We start from the raw sequence: 22,224 nt of genomic DNA on the forward strand, positions 1-22,224 counted from the left end.
GTGTCGATGGCAGCCTGAAGAGGGTATCAGATTCCCTAAGTCCTGGAGTTACAGGCATTTATGAGCTACCCAATATGAGTGCTGGTAATCAAACTCAGGTCCTCTAGAAGATCAGTATGCATTCTTAACTGCTGAGCCATCTCTATGGCCCGTAGGCAGTTGGCATTTTTGGGAGTTATCATGAATAGGCTAGTTTCTTTCTGATATATGTGAAGGCTGTTGGGTTTTTTTAAATATTGATTTTGTATGTTGTAGTTTTATAGTAAGTGTTTTCACATTTAAGAATTCATATAAGTAAATTATATAAGGTCTTTAAAAAGTAGAATTATGTGATCTGCAAATGGGATAATTGACTTCTTCTTTTCCATAGAGTGAATTTTTATTATAAATGAATGTTTTATTTTTAGGGTAAAAGAACATGTCCTTATTTAAAGCCCGTGATTGGTGGTCTACTGTGCTGGGAGAGAAAGAAGAATTTGATCAAGGCTGTTTGTGTTTGGCTGACGTGGACAACAGCGGGAATGGACAAGGTAAGGACTTTGTGCTTCTGTTTCCCTGCGTTGGGGACTGAACTCGGGCCTCACACTTGCCAAGGAGGTTTTCCAATACTGGGCTATAGACTGCATTTCCCCAGGAGCAAAGAAATGACTTGGTTTTAAAAATAAGAACTAAAGAGAGCACGACTGAACACACTCTTGTAATTGTCACCCAGGTTGACTGTGCCTCCTCCCCGCTTCTTCCCCCCCTCTTTGAGTTTATCGTTCACTAGGTAGTCCAGGCTGGCCCCGTCTCACTTTGGTCCTCTGGAGGTTGGGATCGCAAGTGTGTGCCACTGTGTCGGGTATTTTTTATTTTTTAAAGGAACATGTAGATGGCAGGCCGACAGAGTTCTCACCTCTGCTTTGTTGTTTATATCATTCTTGTTTCTGTTCATTTTGTCATATTAATTTGGTGGAATAGACAAATCATATGGTACTTGATTTGCTACCAATTGGGGTCTTTTAAGGTAGAGCTAGTAAAATATTTAAAATTAAAAAAACTCATTTTGGAAATTATTTACAATGAAAAATGATATTCTTTCTCCTTCCTTCTTTCCTTCCTTCCTTTCTCCCTTTCTTCCTTTCTTCCTTCCTTCCTTCCTTCCTTCCTTCCTTCCTTCTTTCTTTCTTTTTTGAGACAGGGTTTCTTTGTTTAGATCTGCTTGCCTCTGCCTCCCATGTGCTGGGATTAAAGGCGTGTGCCACCACCCAACCATGAGGTGGCTTTCTAATTGAATCTGAAAACATTAATGCTATAATAAAATCATGCTAATTCTGTTACTGAGGGGGAAAATTGCTCAATCCTTGCTCTCACTTTTTGGTTCACAGAAACCAGCTACTGTCCTGTTCTTACATTATTTCCTTCTCTGAATATTCATCTTTTAAGAGGTCTTTAAGAATGGCCTAGTTCAAGCTGGGCAGTGGTGGTGCACGCCTTCATTCCCAGTGCTAAGGAGGTACAGGCAGGTGAATATCTATGAGTTCAAGGCCAGCCTTGTCTATAGAGTGAGTTCCAGGACAGCCAGGGATACAGAAAGAAACCCTGTCTTAAAAACTATTTTTTAAAAAAGAATGGTCTAGTTCTATATTATTACAATATGAAATTTGTACTAGGTTTAAATAGGTTCTATTTTATGAGCTCTTACTTTGCAATTCAGATAATCATTGGCTTGCAAGAAAGAAAATTTAATCTGGTAAAATGAAATCACTCCTTTCCTTTCAGTTTATTTCTATTCCCTATCATGGAAATAATTAGCTAATTAGTCAGCTAAATAGTTAGCTAGGGGCAAGGTGAAAAAAGAAAGTTACATTGGCAAAGTAGGAAGAGGAAGAGGAAAACCAGGAAGAGAAAGGGGAAGAGGCAGTTGAATTGCTTAGCCTAAAGTCTGAGAATTATTATCATCTTAGGGAGTGTGAGTTGATGTGAACTGTTGAAGATATGGTCTTTTTAAGATAACAGTATCTAGTAGTCAGAATGTGAGTAGAGGTTTGGAAGCGAGCACTGGCCCACCATATTTGGAATGCTTAGAATATGTGAAATAAACACAAGGAGAGACAGTGGAAAAGAGGGAAGGGAGTGAGACTGAGAAGGCAAGCATTAAAGTGGGGAGTTTGGGACGTAGCTAGTATTAGATTTTGAGAGGCTTTCCCGAGGGTCAGAGGTAGAAGTAGGCTTGCTTCTGTATAAATGGTTCATAGAGCCCAGACTCATCTCCACCTCATTGCGTAGCTGAGGAGGAGCTTGAAGTTCTGATCCTTCTGCTACCAGCTCCTGAGTATTGGGATTACTGTCACATGCCACTATGTCTGCTCTTACATGATGCTGGGGATGGAACCCAGGACATTGTCCGTGTTGGGCAAGCACTTTACTAACTAAGCTACAACTCAGCTTAGAGGCAGAGTTTTAAATGGCAAGACGAATGGAAGGTTCTCAATCTGTTTGGTAGCAAGTGGTTCACTAGTGTTCTTTGCATAAAAGCGAAAAAGGTTAATTTTTATTACTTTTTATAAATTACGTGAGTTTTCCTGAGTCTGTGTGTGGGTCATGTGCACATGAGTGCAGGAGCCTGCAGTGTCCAAATGTCAGGTCTCCTGTAGTGAGATTTTCAGGTAGTAAGTTGTGAGCCACTTGACGTGGATGCTGAGAACCCAGCTGGGGTCCTCTGCAAGAACACTGCTTCTCTCCTGCTGCTAACTAGTGTTCTTGATGAGGGTGGATGAGAATTCTCTTCTAGATATGCAGTGAGTGAGTGACAGAGAGTGGGAGGTGGAGAGACTATGACTCTTGAAAAAAAACTTGCTATAAAAAGCCAAAGTAAGAAAGACGAGGACAATGCAGAGCGTAGAGAGTTTTTTTCCCTTGTAACAAAGACAAGAAGATAAGAAAGGAAAGTTCTTATGCCTGTTTAAATCTAATGAGCCCATGCATCCCCAATCCTGGTCCTGTCATCTCTACCAGTCTTCTTGGGACATCTGGTCTACCAGTTCATCCTCTGTATATTGTCTTTCTGGCCCTCTAGAATTAATATAACTCAAAGCGAGCACTCAGGATACTTGCAGAGCATAAGTATTTACTCTTTCTAAGTGTGTCTGTGTAAGTAAGCATTAGTCTTAGTCACTGTTCTATTGCTGTGAAGAAACACCAAGACCATGGAAACTCTTATGAAAGAAAGCATTTAATTGGGGCTTACTTACAGTTTCAGAGGTTTAGTCCATTATCAGAGGTGGTAAGGATGGTGGCATCTAGGCAGACATGGTGCTGGAGAAGTATCTGAAAGTTCTACATCTGGATCAGCAGGCAGTAGGAAGAGAGAGTGACTGCCTTGAGCTTCCGAAACCTCAGTCTACCTCCAGTGACACCCATCCTCCCACAAGGCACACCTCCTAATTCATCCAAATAGTACCACTTTCACGCATTAAAATCTGTGAACCTAAGGGAGCCATTCTCATTCATACCACCACAGTCTCTTAGAGAAAAATACTAGCACAATTTATATTAGGGACTGGAGAGATGGCTCAGCAGTTAGTAGTACACAGTGCTTTTCCAGAGGACAGGATTCAATTCCCAGCACTCACATGGTAGCTCACAACTGTCTGTAACTCCAGTTCCAGGAATTTTGAGGCTGTTTTTTGGCCTCTGTATGCACCAGGCACACATGTGGTACAGAAACATACATGAAGACAAAACATCCATATATATTTTAAAAAGTTTAGGCATATGGGTTATAACAGCAAGAATCATAGCCATATTGTCATTGTTCATGTGACTCGTTTGACTTATGTGTGACAATAGGCAAGAAGCCATGACTTATTATAGCATCTTGAGGTGGCTCTTTTTCAGGGACCTGGAGTATTATGTTTGTAGTGAGGGAAAAAAAGGCCTTAACTAATGTGATAAATAGAGTTTAGTGCTCTCTTAAAACTATTATTTGGGAAAGAAAAAAGAAAGAAAACAGAAGAGGTCTTAATGACTTTTGTTTAATGATTCCCAGGGAATTTCATTGGATGAATGAATGAATGAATGAATGATGAATAAATTTATCATAGCTTGAAATCTGTGGGTAAAACTTTTATTTGCCATCTGATTATTATAATAGCCAGGTGTTTTCTTTCTTCTTAGGTTTTTACCTTTGTGGACTTGGCCGTTCTCATTGCCTCTGATTTTTAAAAATTATTATTAAAATTATTACTATTTTATGTGTATGGTTCTTTTTGCTTTCATGTATGTCTGTGCACCATTCACATGTAACTTCAGATCCCCTGGAACTGGAGTCACAGAGTATGTGAGCTGCTGTGTGGGTGCTGCCAGTAGAACCCAGGTCTTGCAGAAGAGTGACGAGTTCTCTTAACCGCTGACCAGCTTTCCAGCCCCCGCCTCTGATTTTTGAAGGGCTTTATTGAATTCAAATCTTGGTTATTTAGTGAGTTCCAATGGGGGCTAAGGTATTTCAGCATGCAAGGAAAACTCAGTAAGGAGCAAGCGTTTCAGACTCTTCTAGTGACTTCATTATGGGAGCAAGCCCATTCTTTCTGATTAGTGCAATTACTTTCACCTGAGAGAGCCAAGATTTGTCAACTTATGTGTCACTGTTATTTAAATGCAGAAGAGGTTATCTTTGAATTAGATTCTTAGTGGTAGATTCCATGGATCTAAATGCCAAGAAATTCTTTCTGCAGAGTCTCAGAGACCCTGAGTCTTATTCTTTACCCCAAGATGAGAATTTTGATTTTTAAATGTATCCTAGTGAACTATGGAGTATCTGTAGAAAAAGCCGAGTAAATGTGTTGGCATGTCTCCCTTCTGTCTGGGTGGCTGGAGGCACAGATGTCTAGTCCACCCCAATGCTGTGAGCAGTGTGCATGTGCTGGTTAGTTTCTGTCAACTTGACACCAACTGTAGTCACCTCTAGTTAGGGAATGTCAGTTCAGGAGCCTCCCTATCAGAGTGGCCTGGGGCAAGTCTGGGGGCATTTTCTTGACTAATGATGGATGAGGGCAGGCCCAGCACACTGTGGGTGGTGCTGTCCTGGCTGTAGAAGAAGGCAGGCTGAGAAGCCATGAGGAGAGTGTTCCTCCATGGTCTCTGCTTCTGGTTCTTGCTTTCAGGTTCCTGCCCTGACTTACCCCAATAACATATTAACCCATAAGCCAAATAAGCCCTTTCCTCCTGTCCATGGTTTTGGTCGGTGTTTTATTACGTTACCTGAAAGCAGTCTAGGGCAGAGCAGTGTCCCAGATGACTTGATGTGACTATTTATCTGTTCTATTTCTTTGAGTGCTCTCTAACCCCACCTAGAGCATGGATAGGAGTCTGACTGCTTGGTGCTCCACCAGAACACAAGAATCCAAATATCCTCCTTGCACGGATAGTCATGCTTACAGTTTAATCCCTGTGTTAATTTCTACATCAATTAACTTTTATTTTTTGCTACAAAAAGTAGGACATCATGATAAACTTAGTAAAAAAGATTGAGAATACTAACACTCTTCCAGCTGCAAAGCAGAGTTTGTCTGGCGGAGACTTGGCAAGGACAGAAACCCTCATGGTGTCACTGATCTTGCCCCAGAATGCTGCCACTGGCTCCTCTGGATCCTTGACGGCTTTGTGTTTCTTTAGGACTGAGGCCCCTATGGGAGTACCTTTCCTGCTGAGGAGTTAGTCTGTGTGAACTGTTTAGTTCATGGCCTGGTACAGTAAACTCTGAGTAAAGGACAGGTAGATGAAGATTTGTTTCTTAGTATCACGATAACAAGGTATCACTTTAGTGGCTTAAAATACAGCAATGTATTCTGTTCCAGTTGTAGATGCTTTTGTTCTTAAAGACTTAGTAGCTGGGCAACTGTGTGTAGCTGCCCGGAGACTCGCGGAACACGTGTGACCAGGGCGGCGGGTTAACAGACGGTGCAGCGGTGGGTTAACGGCACAGACACAGAAAATAGACATAAAGCTTTATTAAAGGAGGGAGGGAGGGAGGGGGAGAGAGAGAGAGAGGGGGGGGGGAAGCAGAGAAGTGGGGAGAGAGGGAGAAGTGAAGCTGCCTCTCTGAGAGGAAGATGGAAAAGAGAGTAAGCTCAGGCCAGAAGCTGAAGATCAGCCTGCCTCAGTGGATGGGGGAGGGAGTGGGCGTGGCTTGTCTCTTAAAGGGACAGGGACCAAAACCATAACAGATGCTAAGCTTTGGAAGTCAAGGTGTTGTCAGCCATGCTATTTCTCTGGTTTCTAGCATTCCTTTGCCTCCTCTAGTATTAATTTTAAATATTTATTTATTTTATGTGTGCTATATATGTATTTGCTGGTGTAAGTTATGTGTACCATATGTTTGGAATCTCCAGTGCTGGCTAAAAGAGGGCATTGGATACTCTAGATCTGGATTTGCAGGCGGTTGTGCATCAGCATGTGGGTGCCAGAACTGAACTCAGGTCCTTATGCAGGAGTAGTGCTTCTAACTGCTGGGCCATCTCCTTAGCTCTTTCTTCCAGTTTTTCTGAAGCCTCCAGAAACCTTATTTGTTTCTTCTAAGTTCCAGTAATTAAAAATACTCTTTGGTTTGTAGGTGTGTCATTCCATTCCAGTTTCTGCCAGCATTGTCAGATGGACATACCCCAGCCCCCAGCGTATTCTCTGTCTTCCCTCTGATTCTGTCGTGCTTTGACTGAGAGTGGCCCCAGAGGCTTGGTCCCCGTTGGTAGAACTGTTTGGTGATGATTAGGAAGTGGCCCTGTTGGAGGAGGTGTGTCACTGGAGTAGGCTTTGAGGTTCCAAAAGCCCATGCCATTCCCAGTTCACAAAGAAAGTTCACTCTCTTTGCCTCCTACTTTTGGGAGAGGATGTAAGAAGCTTTTAGCTGTTACTCCAGTGCCATGCCTGCATGCTGCCATGCCTGCTGCTGTGGACCCTGTCATGGCTCTGCACTCGTAAACCCCAAACCAACATTTTCATTAATAAATTGCCTGTGTCACAGGCAGTAGAAAGGTAACAAAGGCAGCTTCCTAAGTGCTAGGATTACATTCCTGTGCTGGCTCACCTGGCTGCTTTGCATCAATATTTGGCATTTGGATTCACCTATGCCTTTTCCTTAAAGGACAGGTGTATCCTTGTTTTTAGCTTGGTTATATTTGCAAAGACTGTTTTCAAACTAGATCACATACATAGGTACCTGGAGCAAGGATTTGAACATGTCTTTTTGGGAGACACCATTTAAATTCCTATACACTTCCTTTTCTTCACCGTATCATGCCCAAGACCGTTCACTGTTAATGGGGGTATTCTAGTGTTTTCAACAGTCACAGTCAATTTTAGAATTAACATTCCATGATGAAACCAATTAGTAATCATCATCAGTCTTTTAAGATGGTGACTTACTTTCATTGGACTGGATTATGATGGATACCAATTGATGCTTTGAAAACACGCTAGAGCCAGGCGGTGGTGGCACATGCCTTTAATCCTAGCACTCGGGAGGGAGAGGCAGGTAGATCTCTGTGAGTTTGAGGTCAGCCTGGTCTACAAGAGCTAGTTCCAGGACAGGATCCAAAGCTACAGAGAAACCCTGTCTTGGAAAAAAAAAAGAAAAGAAAAAGAAAAAAAAAGAAAGAAAGAAACCACATTCGATTTTACTAGTATCCTTGCCTTTTAGTGATGCAGAGCTGTTTGTGCTATTCAGGTTAGTTCCCTTTGATCACATCACCTGTTGGTGGAATGACTGTGTTTGAAGCAAGGTTAGAATCTTTTAATATTTTGATTTCTTTAATCTTCAGAAAGTTGATTCCCAATGGTACTTGCTCATGCCTGTCTGTCACTCTGTCTATGAAAATCTGTCTACAGATAAAATCATCGTGGGCAGCTTCACGGGCTACTTGAGAATCTTTAGTCCCCACTCCGTAAAAGCCGGAGACGGGCCTCAGGCTGAGGACTTGCTCCTAGAAGTGCATCTGCGGGACCCTGTGCTGCAGGTGGAAGTCGGCAAGTTTGTCTCGTGAGTAGAGCCCACTGAGTGTGGGAGTTTCTTTTCCTTATGATGACACTTTTACAGATTTAAAAAAATATTTTGTGCATTATGTATGTTATACATACATGTCATGAAGCAAAACTTTATGTTCTGAACACTTCTTATGTAGAAACATTTATCTTTAAGATGAACTAACGTAGTGATTTATTTGTGTGTCTGTGTGAGTGAATGTATGTGTGTGTGTGTAGATGCACAGTCTGCATTTTCCTTTGAGAGAGTGGGGCTTGCAGTTTCCTGGGTAGGCTAGCCCAGAACCCTGGAAGCCCTCCTGTTTCTGGCCCCATTGGAGCTGGTTACAGTTCTGTAAAGGATTGTTGTACGGGTGCTGGGAACTGATTAGTGGGTCTCATGATTGCCCTGCAAGCTCACTTCAATACTGAGGACAGTTCTATAGTATTGGACTTGAGATATTAGACATATGCAGCACAGGATGAGCTTACAGACAAAGCCAAATATTTACTTATTAAAGAATACCTCAGGTAAATAACTGTTTAATAAGTACTCAAGGATGCTAATAACTATTACTTCATAGTTTTGAAATTTAAAATGCATTACCTATTCAAAGTGGAAAGATACTGTAGTGAAAGAAGTCAGCTCAATTCATGAAGTATGTTTTGTCCATATAAGAAATGTTTCAAAGTACTTTCTTTTCCCTCCCTCCCTTCCTCCCTCCCTCCCTCCCTCCCTCCCTCCCTCCCTCCCTTCCTCCCACCTTCTCTCTCTTCATCTCTCTCTATATATATCTCCCTCTCTTTCTTTTCCTTTATATTAGTTGCTGTAGTCATTGTGCGTCTTCACAGCAATAGAAACCCCAGCTAAGACAACTGTGCTGCATTTTAATATTTTTACCTGCCCATCAAATTAATGCCATTTGAGTGGCACAAAGGTAATATTTTTTCCTGACAAAATGTTTATCTTGTTAACACAGGAAGGAGTAGGGAGGAACTTGAAGTTTTGTGGTCTTTTTGGTTTGGGACAACTGGAGAGATGTTCTCTTGCTGGGTCTTCGGCCAAAAAAGAAGGTATTGCTTCTCAGCCTCTCTGAGCTAACAGGTTTTCACCCCAACATCTGACTCCCGAGTCTTTATTGGTAAATAGAATGATAGATAGAGACTTAGTTCAAACCTACATTTTACAGCAGCAGCAGAGCCAGTCCCAGCAGGCTGCAGCCTGAGAGAAGGGTGTTGTCTCTAGGGGAGCGGGTCAGGGCAGGTCACAGACAGTAGTTAAAATATCACTAGATTCAGGTGTAGTTTAGCCTGTGGAAAAACAACAGTGGTCACGTGGCTTCTTCACAACAATAGAAACCCTAGGTAAGACAATGGGATTTATTGATTGGGAAACAATGCTCAAGATAAGGGTCTTGGGAGGAGCCAAGTGTGGCCTCAGTCTTACAGAAAGCATGGAGGTCACCAGGCTTAATCGCCTTCATTCCTAGCCTTCTGGGCTGTGAACAGGTTACACACATCTCTTCCCTTGAAGAGACAACCCTGTGTGTTTAGCATCCCTGGTTCCTCTAGTGCATATCTGTGAGCCCAGTGACCTCTGTGGCCCAACACTGAACAATGACAATATCGATAGACATGCTAACGTGGAATGGAGAAAATCTCGGAGTCCTACCTCTAGTCAGAGAACTATAGGAAGGTAATGACTGCTCAGAGGAGAATCAAGCACCTCATGCTAGCCCCCTATGTGGTTAATTCAGTTTGTGCATATTCCCACCCTCACCATAATACCAAAGAAAAAAAGTCAGACTATTTGAGAAGTCCATAGGGGAGAACACAGGAGGGCTTGGGAGGCGGCAAAGAAATAATGCTATTATATTTTAATTTAAATAAATCCAGGGACTGGAAAGCTGGCTCAGTGGTTAAGAACACTGGCTGCTCTTCCAGAGGATCCAGGTTTGATTCCCAGCACCCACATGGCAGCTCACAACTGTCTGCAACTGTGGTTTCAGGGATTCTAGTGCTCCCTTCTGGCTTCTGTGGGGACTGCATGCATGTAGTGTGTAGATATACATACAGGCAAAACACCTATACACATTTAAAAGCCAGTCTGGTTATGCCTGTGATCCCGCTACTTAGGAGGCAGAGTAGGAAGACAGGAGTTCTAGGCTAGTCTGGGCTACAGGAGACCTTGTCTGAAAACGAAACAGATAAAAGTATTGTGGAAGTTATCATACAGGTAGAGTGGGCTTGTCTCTTCTTTGTGATCTCCTGTTCTTCCTAAATCTCATTAGTCCACTAAGCTGTCAGGATCGTGGTTCACTCCATTTGCTCATTATTATTGCTACTATTATTCAGAATTCTGACCTCTGCTTGAAAACCAAACAGTCCTCTAAAGTAATGTCCTAGACAGGGTCTCTCTTGCTGTGATAAAACAGTGACCAAAAGCAAGTTGGGTAGGAAAGGCTTTATTTTATTTTATTTTTTTATTTTTTGAAACAGTGTTTCTCTGTAGCTTTGGAGCCTGTCCTGGAACTAGCTCTTGTAGAGCAGGCTGGCCTCGAACTCACAGAGATCTGCCTGCCTCTGCCTCCCGAGTGCTGGGATTAAAGGCGTGTGCCACCGCCGCCCGGCTGGGAAAGGGTTTTAGGTGCACACTTCCACACCACTGTTCATCATCCGAGGAAGTCAGGACGGGAACTCACAGAAGGCAGGGACCTGGACCCGGAGCAGGAGCTGACGCAGAGGCCATGGTGGGCTGCTGCTTACTGACTTTCACTCATGGCTTGCTCAGGCTGCTCTTTTACAGAACCCAGGATCTCCAGCCCAGGGGTGGCACCGCCTATGGCGAACCCCCCTGGCCAGCAGGGAAGAACGACCACTGAGTTGAGGATTCTTCTCAAATCACGCTTTATTGGAGCCTCTTGGTTGAAGGGAGAGCAGGAAGCGAAGGGCCCAGAGCACTAAACGGCAGCCGCTTATATAGGGAGAGCGGACACGGATTGTGCCTGGATTGGCTACTCGCTCGTCTTTCGATGCCCCCGCCATGGGATTGGCCAAGATTACTGCGCACTACTGCGCATGCGAGAGGTTCCGTCTACAGCCTTGCCTAATATGGAGTTGTTTACTCGGTGGTGCAGGGGCTAGGTGCCATCTTGTAATGGCGGCCAGCAAATCGGCTCCCTGCAAGCGCCCACAATGGGCTGCCCTCCCCCACCACTCTGCAGGCCTGTCTACAGCCAGATCTTTCGGAGGCATTTTCTCAATTTAGGCTCCCTCCTCCCCAATGCCTCTAGCTGTGTCAAGCTGACATAAAACTAGCCATCACAAGTATGAACTGCCTTCTAGTGGTTTGCTTCATTTTGTTGAAGACATGTATCATGAATACATTAGGCCAGTGTGAAGTAAGATTTTTATGGCCGGCAGGGTGTGATTACCTATGCCAAAAAACCAGGCACTTGGGAGGTGGAGGCAAGAGAATCAGAAGTTCAAGGTCATTCTCAGCCAGCTACATAGTGAGTTTGAGGCCTGTCTGGACTATATGGTCCCCTGCTTAACTCACCCTATCCCCAAAAAGGAAAAAAAAAGAAAACCCAACAACAACAGAAACAAGCCTTTTATAGATTGAATCAGGGAGATATTGTCATGCAGGTGGTGGCTAAGGGTCATTGTGAACCCAGTATATCACAGACACGCTATATTTACAAAGGTGGGCACTCAATGGAATTTTGATACATTTTTACCATTCCGTATTATTTTTATTTATCATAAAAATGAAATCAAGATGACCGGAGCTGCTTTGGCCCAGCTTCCCAGTGCTGGGTTTATAGGTGTGCGCCATAACTCTAGAGTGATGGTGGGGTCTCTTTCACTCTAGCTCCATGCTGGAACTCAAAATTTTGTTGTTTTTTTCTTTTTACTCTTTTGACTTTTTTTTTTTTGGGGGGGCTGTCATCCAGCTCCCAAATAAACCACAAGCATGGAGGCTTATTATTTCTTATAAATGCCCAACCTTAGCTTGGCTTCTTCTTAGCCAGCCTTTCTTATTTTAAGTTATCCCATCTAGCTTTTGCCTCTGGGCTTTTATCTTTTTCTCACTTCTGTAACTCTTACTTCCACTCTGTGGCTGACTGGGGGGCTGGCCCCTGTTGTCCTCCTCCCCTTCTCTTGCTCCTCCTATTTATTCTCTCTTCCTGCCAGCCCTGCCTATCCTTTCTCCTGCCTCACTATTGGCCGTTCAGCTCTTTATTAGACCATCAAGTGTTTTAGACAGGCAAAGAATCACAGCTTCAGAGACTTAAACAAATGCAGCACAAACAAAAGCAGCACATCTTTACATCATTAAACAAATGTTCCAGAGCATGAAAAATGTAACACACCTTAAAATAATATTCTATAATATTATAGTTTAAATTTTATTTTTTGTTGTTTTTTCAAGATAGGGTTTCTCTGTAGCTTTGGAGCCTGCCCTGGAACTCACTCTGTAGACCAGGCTGGCCTCGAACTCACAGAGATCTGCCTGCTTCTGTCTCCCGAGTACTGGGATTAAAGGAGTGCACCATCACTGCTTGACTTAAAACAATTTCATTCATGTATACAATGCATTTAGATCATGTTCATCTTCCTGCCACCCTTTAACTCCCTCTGAATATTTCCAGCTTCATGTTCTTCCTCTCTTCCTTCCTTCCTTCCTTCCTTCCTTCCTTCCTTCCTTCCTTCCTTCCTTTCTTTTTCTTTTGAAACCCTATTAACACTGAGGCTAGTTAGAGCTGCTGGTACGTGTCTGGGTATGGGTTTATCTTCTATAGCAAGAGCAGCTTACCGGCGGCCACACCTCAAAGTATCCTCCAGCAGTCATCAGCTACACACAGCTCCTCAGCCATGGGTGGGGCCTTGTGAACCCCTCCCCCATTCATGGTGGAGTTTTGAGTGGTTTAACCTTGTGCAGGTAACCGCAGCTGGTGCAAGTTCATGTGTACAACCCGGGAATTCTGTCTTCATAGGAGAAACGATGAGGACAAGAGATAGAAATGAGACAGGCAGTTTGTGTCTTTAGCTGTATGTTGAAAATCTCCTGGGTTCTCTGGCGAGGAATGTCAGAATGGAGCTTTGTTTTTTAGCTCCCAAATGAGCACACCTGCCTGGAAGGCTGAATTCACAGGTAGAACTGAGACTCCAGTTCTGACGTCAATCCCTTCAGGTGAATAGCTTTGAAGCCAGATCTCTAGGTTTTTATGGTAGAAATGGCTTATGTCCATTACAATTTTATCCCCTCTCCTCCGTGACCTTAGGGTGTCCTCCCCAGAGTACAGTATGTTACAGTAAACAGCAGAATCAACTTCTGGCTTTAGACATGTAGTTGTCTCTAGTTGGGCCTTCAGTCACCTGACTGAGGGACCACTCATCAGAAGGTGGGTCCACCTTAAGCTATGCTGGAGAGATGGGAGGAATAATTATCCCTTAAAGGAGACAGCCCTTTTCATCCTAGAATTCCTGCCCTCAGTGCAGTTGCTTCCTGATGCTCTGCTCTGTGCCAGCTTAGCTCAAACAGCATGGCTTTCTTCTCTCTACTTACTGCTGCTTTCTCCAGCAGTTATGGAGATGGCTCAATGTTTGCCCGACCTGTGGCATGGGCTCTGATCAACACTGATCTATATCGTGGACCCATGTTCACCTCTCACTTTTGTGACCCCTTCTTAGGAAGGAAGGAGGGTGACAACAAGTGATTCTGTTCTCCACTTTTGTTATCTTTTTTAGAGGCTAATTTATTTTTATTTTATGTGTATGTGTGTGTGCCTGAATGTATGTATATATAACATAGAGTCCAGAAAAGGGCATTAGAACTGGAGTTATAGGCTCTAAACCTCTTCTCTGGCCCTGTCTCAATAATCTTACCTGACATAATGATCGGCATTTATAGATAAAGAAATTTTAGAGTTTAAAGTCACAGAGCAGACCTGTTGTGTCTGACTCTATACAGTGCTGTCTTTCCATGTCCCCTTGTTCTCCTTTGGAACATGGGAAGTGCATTGTTTTGAATGCCCAGCTCCATAACGTTCCGGAAGCACTGTTGATTCTGTGGTAGTTGCATAGTGTAAGCCACACTTGTGTGGCAGGAGAACAACAGATGCTGATTTATGGGCTGTCTGCAGTGCTGTGCGTGGGTTAGCTCCTGCAGCTCTCCCTGTGTAAGGAGGGCACCAGGCTGAGGAGCGGTCACGTGGAGAAGCGCTAGAGTCTGGATCAAGTCTTCAGACTTTAATTTTACTCCTTGCAATTTCCATTGACTCTGGAACAGATTTCGTGCTGGAGGCCTGCGTGTGCATGTTGGCCTGTGGTGCTTTAAATCTAAAAAAGCTGCTAATATTTAAGAACCAGAAGGTTTCATATAAAACCCCTGCTTTCTGGCTTTTCTTGAAAAACTGTGGAGAGCTGGCCAGAAGCCCAGAACCAAATAGTAGCCACCTCCTACAGCCTGCTGTAAGCTTCAGTTAATTATGACCTTCCAGGCCTTTCCTCATTAGTGTCCATTTGCCTGGTCCCCTGAAGCCCGTGAATTAAAGTTTTCTGCCCTGTGCCCTGTGTCTGCCTCTGGAGCCACTTGACATGGCCGGAAGGGCACTGTAGATGGTGGTATTTTATTTCCATTTGAGATTTAGTCAAAGATGAAAGTTTTCAACACTTCTAATGAGAATTGGGATCTGTGCCATCGTTAATACCGACAGCATCGATGCTTCTTCACGCTGTCAGGCATTTCCACATACCTGCATTCAATTGCATGGAAACCTCCTATTTTCCAGAGGGAGAAATAGGCTCAGGAGATTAAGTGGCTTGCCACAAGCCTTAAGTGAGTTGGTCAGAAAGCAGGAGATCCTTGCAGTGGGATCAGACTCACAAACAGTCTCAGGCCTGATTTTTTAGGCCTAGAGGTTTGGTTTCAGGCTCGGGAAATACCTTTTCCTCATCTGCCTCTTTCCCCTCCTCTCAGTACCCTTCTCTGTAGCATCCCCCCCGTACCCTTCTCTGTAGCATCCCCCCCAGTACCCTTCTCTGTAGCATCCCCCCCAGTACCCTTCTCTGTAGCATCCCCCCCCGTACCCTTCTCTGTAGCATCCCCCCCCCAGTACCCTTCTCTGTAGCATCCCCCCCAGTACCCTTCTCTGTAGCATCCCCCCCGTACCCTTCTCTGTAGCATCCCCCCCCCCCGTACCCTTCTCTGTAGCATCCCCCCCAGTACCCTTCTCTGTAGCATCCCCCCCCGTACCCTTCTCTGTAGCATCCCCCCCCAGTCCCCTTCTCTGTAGCATCCCCCCCCCCCGTACCCTTCTCTGTAGCATCCCCTTTCCTTTTCACTCTGTTTTTGAGCCAGGTTCTTGCTACTGTAGACCTTGAACTCGCTCTGTAGACCAGGTTGGCCTGGAACTCAGATCTGCCTGCCTCTGCTGTCAGTGCTGTAATTAAAGCTGTGTCCACCATGCCTGGCCTTTTCCTCTTCTTACTCTTTCTCTGTTCCCCTCTGTAGACCTGGCTGGCTTGGAACTCCGGCTCCCCCGACTCAGCTCTCTGTGTAGCTTGAATTAGAGGCAGAAACCTGCTGATATGATTAATTTTCAGTTAGAATTGTGAGCAGGAATTGTTTTATTAACTTATAGCTGCAGTTATGAGGTCTGTTTGAAAATAATTTGTAACTTTTAGGTTATATCTGAAACTAATACTTACTAGCTTTTGAAACTTTCCCATTTTGCAGAGGCACTGAAATGCTCCATTTGGCTGTGCTGCATTCTAGAAAGCTCTGTGTCTACTCTGTTTCAGGTAAGAGAATTTCCTTCTCATGTGGAGTTTGTCACAGACTACTCTGGAGAACAGAGTGGAGATGGTTTTGGGAGCGAATAGAGTATTCGTGAGGAGTCTCGTCCCTCTTAGCCTTCCCCACCACTCACGATTGTTTCGTGCTCATTTTCTTGACCCACGAGTCCTGGTATTCTTATTTTTATAGAGGTTTCTTACAATCTCCGTGTTGTCAGGAGTTGTGTCCGGAACAGCCTGTGACCAGCTGCAGTGGTTTGGGCTCCTCTGGACCCTGAAGCTGAAGCTGTGCTCAGCAGTGGCTGCACTGGCTGTTGAGCTAGAGTATTTGAAATGTCCTTTCCTTGGTAAACCTCAGGCGTTTTCTCGTTTTAGTTCCAGTTTTTTGGCTTCTTGTTGTCTCCATTCTGCCAGACCTCAGGACACTTGATTTGAGGTTAATTGGGTTCTATTCCCTGATGTGGTCCTGTGGGTTCAAGTTTAATACATATTCTGTTGTGCTTTAATTTCAGCATTTTGGCCCTTATTAAAATTGAGGATCGTGGTAGTTTGAATGTAATTGGTCCCCGTAAGCTCATAGGGAGTGGCACTGCTAGGAGATGTGGCTTTATTAGAGTAGGTATGGTCTTGCTGGAGGGAGTGTGTCACTGTGGAGGCGGACTTTGAGGTCTCTTATATGCTCAAGCCACTCCCAGTGTCTCAGACCACTTCCTGTTGCCTGTGGATCAAGATGTAGGACTCTCAGCTCCTTCTCTAGTACCATGTGTGCCTGCATGTTGCCGTGTTCCACCATGATGATAATGAACTGAATCTTTGAACTGTAAGCCATTTAGTTAGATGTTTTCCTTTATAAGAGTTACTGTAGTCATGGTGTCCTCTGAGAGCAATGGGGACCTGAAGACAAGGATCTTTTAGGGGCAAAAATCGGTTGCCCTTTAAAGGCAACCTTCATAACAAGAGGTGTGTATGTGGTAGAAAACAACTAGACATTGGTGGATGCCATTGAAGTAGTTGCTCATCTATATTGATTAATTGATTGATTTTGAGAAAGGGACTCATTAGTAGTACAGGTTAGTCCAGACTCACTGTGTAGTGCGGGGTAGCCTTGGCTGACTCATCCTCCGGTTTCTGTGTCTAGGTGATATGAGCACAGCCGTGGGCTGTCCTGTGGCAGGGCTCCAGCTTTCCTCCTGACCACACCACCCTCCTCTGCAGAGGGCTGACAGAGTGCACGCCACCGCTGCTAGGTGGCCACGGTGGTGCTCACCTGCAGCCACCACGCTGACGCTGAGGCCTTGAGAGTGACATCGAGAGGCTTCCACTCTAAAGAAGAGGTTGCTGTTTCTAGTGTATTCCAGAACACAGAAATAAAAAGGTTGATGTAGGTTAATCTGTTTTATGGATTTAGTTCTCTGTTTTTGCTTTTTTCTCTTTTGGAGACAGGATCTAAAATAATTCATTCTTGGGGCTGCAGAGATGGCTTAGGGGCTAAGAACACAACTTCTCTTCTAGAGGACCCGGGCTTAATTCCCAGCACCCACATCACGGCTTGTAACTGTAATTCTAGTCTCAGGGGGTCTGATGGCTGTCTTCTGGCTTCCATGTGGTCACAGGCATGCATGCAGGCAAACACCCCTAATATAAAATAAAAATTAATAGATAAGAAAATTAAAAAAATTATTCTTTGGTAATTTCCCACATAGTTACAGTATTTAGATCATATCCACATCTCTGAACAGAACTGACTCCCAGTGGACATCAACTGCCCGTAGCTCCTCAGCCTCCAGCCAGACCTCATGAGCCCTCTTTCTGTGTTTGAGTGTTGGTTGACTTGGTCTTGTCAGGTCTGTGCTGCATCCTCAGCTGCTGTAAGTTTGTGTATACAATGACATGGTCCAGAAGACTGTATTTTGTAGCATCCTCCACCCAGCTTTTGGCTCTCACAGTGTATCTGCCCCTCACTGGTGATGTTCCCTGAGCCCCGGGTTATAGGGAGGGATACGATACAAGTGTCCCGTTTAGGGCTGAACATTCCATAGTCACTTATTCTCTCCGCGCTGACTAGTTGTGCTCAGGCTGGCTTGTAACTCATGCTGTGTGCCAGTCGGCCCAGAAGGTGAGTGGGCCTTCGGTTCCCTCTTTCCCAGCGCTGGGGCCACAGATGTGACATTGTCCCTGGCTTGATTTTGTTTGGTTTCGATGAGTGTATTAACTGACGAGATCTTTATTATCTAGTTTTCATAGGCCACAGAAGAGAACTTGCCCCTAGTTAGTTAGTTTCCCCCATCCTGGGCCCTGTGGGGGCTCTAAAAGCAGGAGAAGCTGTTTTAGAAACTGTAAGTTAGATTAGGCTCTGGGGCTTCCTTGGCCCATTTATGGCTGGCAGGACAGCCGCTTATAAAATAGCGCTGGGGTAGAGTGCGGATTAGGGATGGCTGTCTTTATTCAAAAGCTCAGTGAAGAAACTTGCTTGGTTACAGTTGTGGAAGAAGAGCGATTTGCTAAGGGACTGATAGTGTTGCTCTTTTAAAAACTTTATTAAAAAGTTTTATATTCCCTGGACACCAGGAATTGTCTAAACGACATTTTCCTATGCTCACCTTACTCCCTGCCTCTTGTTTCTGTAGTTTTTGTAGTATTCACAGGCCGACAGTTTGTACTTTTTGTGGCTTGACTGAAATTCGTAAGCCTGGGGAATTAATGTTTTTGTTCTTTTGGCGACATTTCTTGAGGTTCCAGGCAGACCTTTCACTGGCTCTCACAGTCGGGGGGTGGGGAGGGAAGGCACAGACTCTTCTAGCTTGAGTACAGTGATGGGTGCGGGAATGAAAGGGAGCTGGCTCTGATGTCCTCTCCCCACGTTCTTCCCCTTTCCCCATCTCCTTTTATTTTTAATTTATTCTGTTTGGAGTTGAACACAGGACCTTGGTACGGTTTCGTTAGACTATGCTTCTGAAACAGATCTGAAGTGAAGTTCATTCTTTGAAATCATTTTCTTGGGTGTAACAGATAGCCCCACAGAGTTAAGTTTACTGGGCAGACTTCTCTATGTTGGGTGCTGTATCTTTAAATGTATGGGTAACAAAGAGCAACACAAGGCCCCTCTAGTCTTTCTGTTTCCCTTCCCCCACTTTCCCTCTTCTGAGTAATGGAGCCCAGGGTTGCCTCGAACTTGCATTTTTCTGCCTAAGCTTCCTGGACTCTCTGATTATAGATGTGTGCCACCACATCTGGCTTAGATTCTTTTCTGATGGGCTTCAGTTTCTGAGCTGAGATTGTTTGAACTTAATTAAAAATAAAATAAATCTGAAAACTGTGTATGTGTACCTGTGTTTGAGTGTGTGCATGTGTGAGTGAAGATACCCTCGGTGTCCAGAGGACATCAGATCCCCGGAGCTGGACTTATATGTGGTTGTGAGCTGCCCGATGTGGGTTCTGGGAGCCTAACTCCAGTCCTCTGGAGGAGCAGCAAATGCTGTACTCTTAACCAGTGAGCTATGAGCCTTTCCAGCTGCAGATGGTGGAGCCTGCAGTGATTATATTCTTTTCCAAAAAATATGCATGTAACAACAAACATTTATAGGTCTCTGATTTATTTATAGAATTTTGATGATTGCCCTTGGAAGGGAAAACATGTCATCCTCTATTTTTTTTGGCTCATATAATCTAATTAGGGAGCATTTATTTATTATGTAATGACTCAAGGTTACTTAAGCATCTCTAGATTGCTTTTCTAAAATTGCATTGAAAACCTATTAGAAGAGCTATTCTTTGTTTTACCTTTGGTATTCTTGGACAATTTTTAGAGATATTTTAAGATAAAGAATGTATTATGTAGACTTTCATAATATTTAATTAGTATATTAAGCCTGTAATATCTAAGGGTGGAATCTTATGTGTTTTTTGAATGCAAGTAATTTTAATATTTATGTTATTAACACTTTTCTAAAATAAAAAACGTGCAAAAAATTAGATTCTTACATGCTATCTTTATTCCAAAAGCGTTATCTCAGGAAAATAAGTTGTCTTTATTTTCTAAAGTTGCACTGTTTCTTTACAATTTACTTTTATTTTAAAAATATTTATTTATCTATTTATTGAGACAGGGTATCACTAGAAGCCCTGGCTGCCTTGAAACTCACTATGTAAACTAAGTTTGCCTTGAACTCAGAGATTCTCTTGCATCTGCCTCCCTAGTGCTGAGATTAAAGGCGTGCCCACCACTGCCAGCTGTATGTGTTTTGAATGGTGTTCCCTTTGATTTAGAAATCCATCAGAGTATTGGAGTTCTGACTGAATGTAAGTTCTAACGTCATTTCAGTATCTGGGAGAAGAAAGTGGGAACAGTAGGCACAGTAGTGTCCTTGAGTGATAGAGGCTTTCTCACCTCAGCTGAGCAGGAACTGTGTGTGTCTGGGTCTAGGATCCTGGTCAGTCAACAGGCACCAGAGCCACTGTGGATTCGGGGTCCCTTGGCTATAAGAATTGAAGAGTGAATTTCAGATAGTGGGTGTGAGTTTTAGAAGGAAGCTGTGCTGTAGGAGAAGGGAAGCAGGTGGTGTCCTGCACACCGGGCACTTCAGGGTTTATAGGCTTTACTGGCTTGGAAGGATGAGCAGGGTGGCCCAGTTCTCCCAGCTGCGAGGGGGTCATGTCCTCCATCCGGGTGTTTTGAACTAGAGCTTCGGATGTCCTCACAAATAGTTTCTAGGTAGCTTAGCTGTGCTCATTTAGTTTGCTATGTAAGAGGAGAAAAAGATAAAAAAAACAAGACATCAGAAAGAACATGGACCATTACCTTTAACATTTTTGGTATTTCTGGTCTCTGGCCAGCACGGTCTTTGATAGAACCAAGGATGTATCCAGCTTCTGCTTGAGACTGGACTGATTGATGGTGAAGGGCAAAAAGTGGAATTGCTGGCTTTTGAAGCAAGTTTAGGCCTAATTTGCTTAATAATGGACTCCTAGTCTTGTTTCCTCATGTGAATTCTTAAGTCTGTGCCTGCCTTTGGGCCCTGGTTGTCCTGAACCTCACTTGGTAGACCAGGCTGACCTCCAACTCACAGAGATCCGCCTGCCTCTGCCTCCCGAGTGCTGGCATGAAAGGTGTGCGTCACCATGCCTGGTGAGAAAGAAGTTCCTTAATGTGTGCAGTGGATGTACACGTGGGAATAGCCAGTAGACATCATGCCACTGGTGATGTAGACTCTTCATTTCCTGTAGGCCTGAGACCATTCAGGGTTCAGTTCTGGAGCTCAAGTGAAAGGGTCCTGGAGAGAAGTTAAGACTTGGCACTATACGGCGGAGTCAGTGTCTGAAAAGCTCCCTGGGAAGGTTATTGGGGAAGGTGCTGCCCAGTTGCAGAGACTCCAGCATTTTGGAGATGCTGGTACCACGGGACAACCACCAAGGAAAGCAGGAGCCATGGAATGGAAGCTGCCCTGAGCCTATAAGCTTTGTGTGCCATGAGCCCTTTGGAGCCACGTAGATCGTGAGTCCTAGAAGTTGACAATGCTGGACTTTGGTTTTGATTTGAATATGACTGTACTTTGGTTCTTCCTTCTTGGAGTGAGAAAGTATATAACTTATTTTGATTTTTATGGGAGCCCATGATTGAGACCTTGGATATTTTAGAAAAATTTGGAAATTTTAAAGAAACATTGGATGTTTAGAAAGACTTTGGGATTTATTTTAGAGAAGCTTGAATTTTGAGAGTCTTTGGATATTTTAAAGAGACTGAGCTTTTTATGGAACTTTTAAAGTTATTTATGTTTTATATTTTGGTATTAATATTATTAAGTTATCTTGGGGCAATTGAGAAAGAAAAGGTTCTAGTTGAATACTGATGTGTCTGTGTGTTGAGTTGACAAGGGTCAGTTGTGCGGGCTGGTTTTATGTTAGCTTAACACAACTGGAGTCATTTTTCGAAATAGGTAATCTCAGTTGAGAAAATGACCTCAATAGATTGGCCTTGGACCAGCCTGACATCTATTTTCTTGATTGGTGATTGATGTGGGAGGGCCTAGATCACTCTGGGTCGTGCCACTCATGGGTTGCTGGTCCTGGGTCCTTTAATAAAGCTGGTTGAACAATCAATGAGGAGGAAGCCAGTAATCAGTATTCCTCCACAACTGCTCAGTTCCTGCCCGCAGGTTCCTCAGCACTGGAGCTGTGAGTTGAAACACACCCTTCACTCCCCAGGTTGTTCGTGGTCCTGGTGTCTTATTACGGCAATAAAAACCCTAACGAGGACTCAGAGCTTCTATAGAAAACTTCAAGTCTTGAGCTTGTGTCTTGCTGGCAGCAGCGTGGTACTCGTGGGCCTTTCCTGGGGAGGACCGGGTTCGTTGAAAGTTCCTAAAATGGTAGATAGCCAGGAACTAGGGTGACTCTGGTGCCTTGGTTTCAATGCTGTGATTTTGAGGG

The 22,224-nt window shown here is 44.0% G+C and overlaps 1 protein-coding gene across 4 annotated transcripts in view; it reads left to right on the top strand.

Annotated features, from left to right (window-relative positions):
* Bbs9 (Bardet-Biedl syndrome 9) overlaps nt 1-22,224 on the top strand; it is a 424,274-nt gene that overhangs the window by 12,637 nt on the left and 389,413 nt on the right. For all 4 annotated transcript variants that reach the window (XM_038322510.2, XM_038322513.2, XM_038322511.2 and 1 more), the window contains exons 2-4: nt 408-530; nt 7,864-8,014; nt 15,740-15,804. In XM_038322510.2, the coding sequence (XP_038178438.1) occupies nt 419-530; nt 7,864-8,014; nt 15,740-15,804 (328 nt within the window). In that variant the 5' untranslated portion in view covers nt 408-418. The remainder of the gene's footprint in view (nt 1-407; nt 531-7,863; nt 8,015-15,739; nt 15,805-22,224) is intronic.

This window comes from Arvicola amphibius, chromosome 3 (assembly GCF_903992535.2).
Source record: "Arvicola amphibius chromosome 3, mArvAmp1.2, whole genome shotgun sequence".
NCBI lineage: Eukaryota > Metazoa > Chordata > Mammalia > Rodentia > Cricetidae > Arvicola > Arvicola amphibius.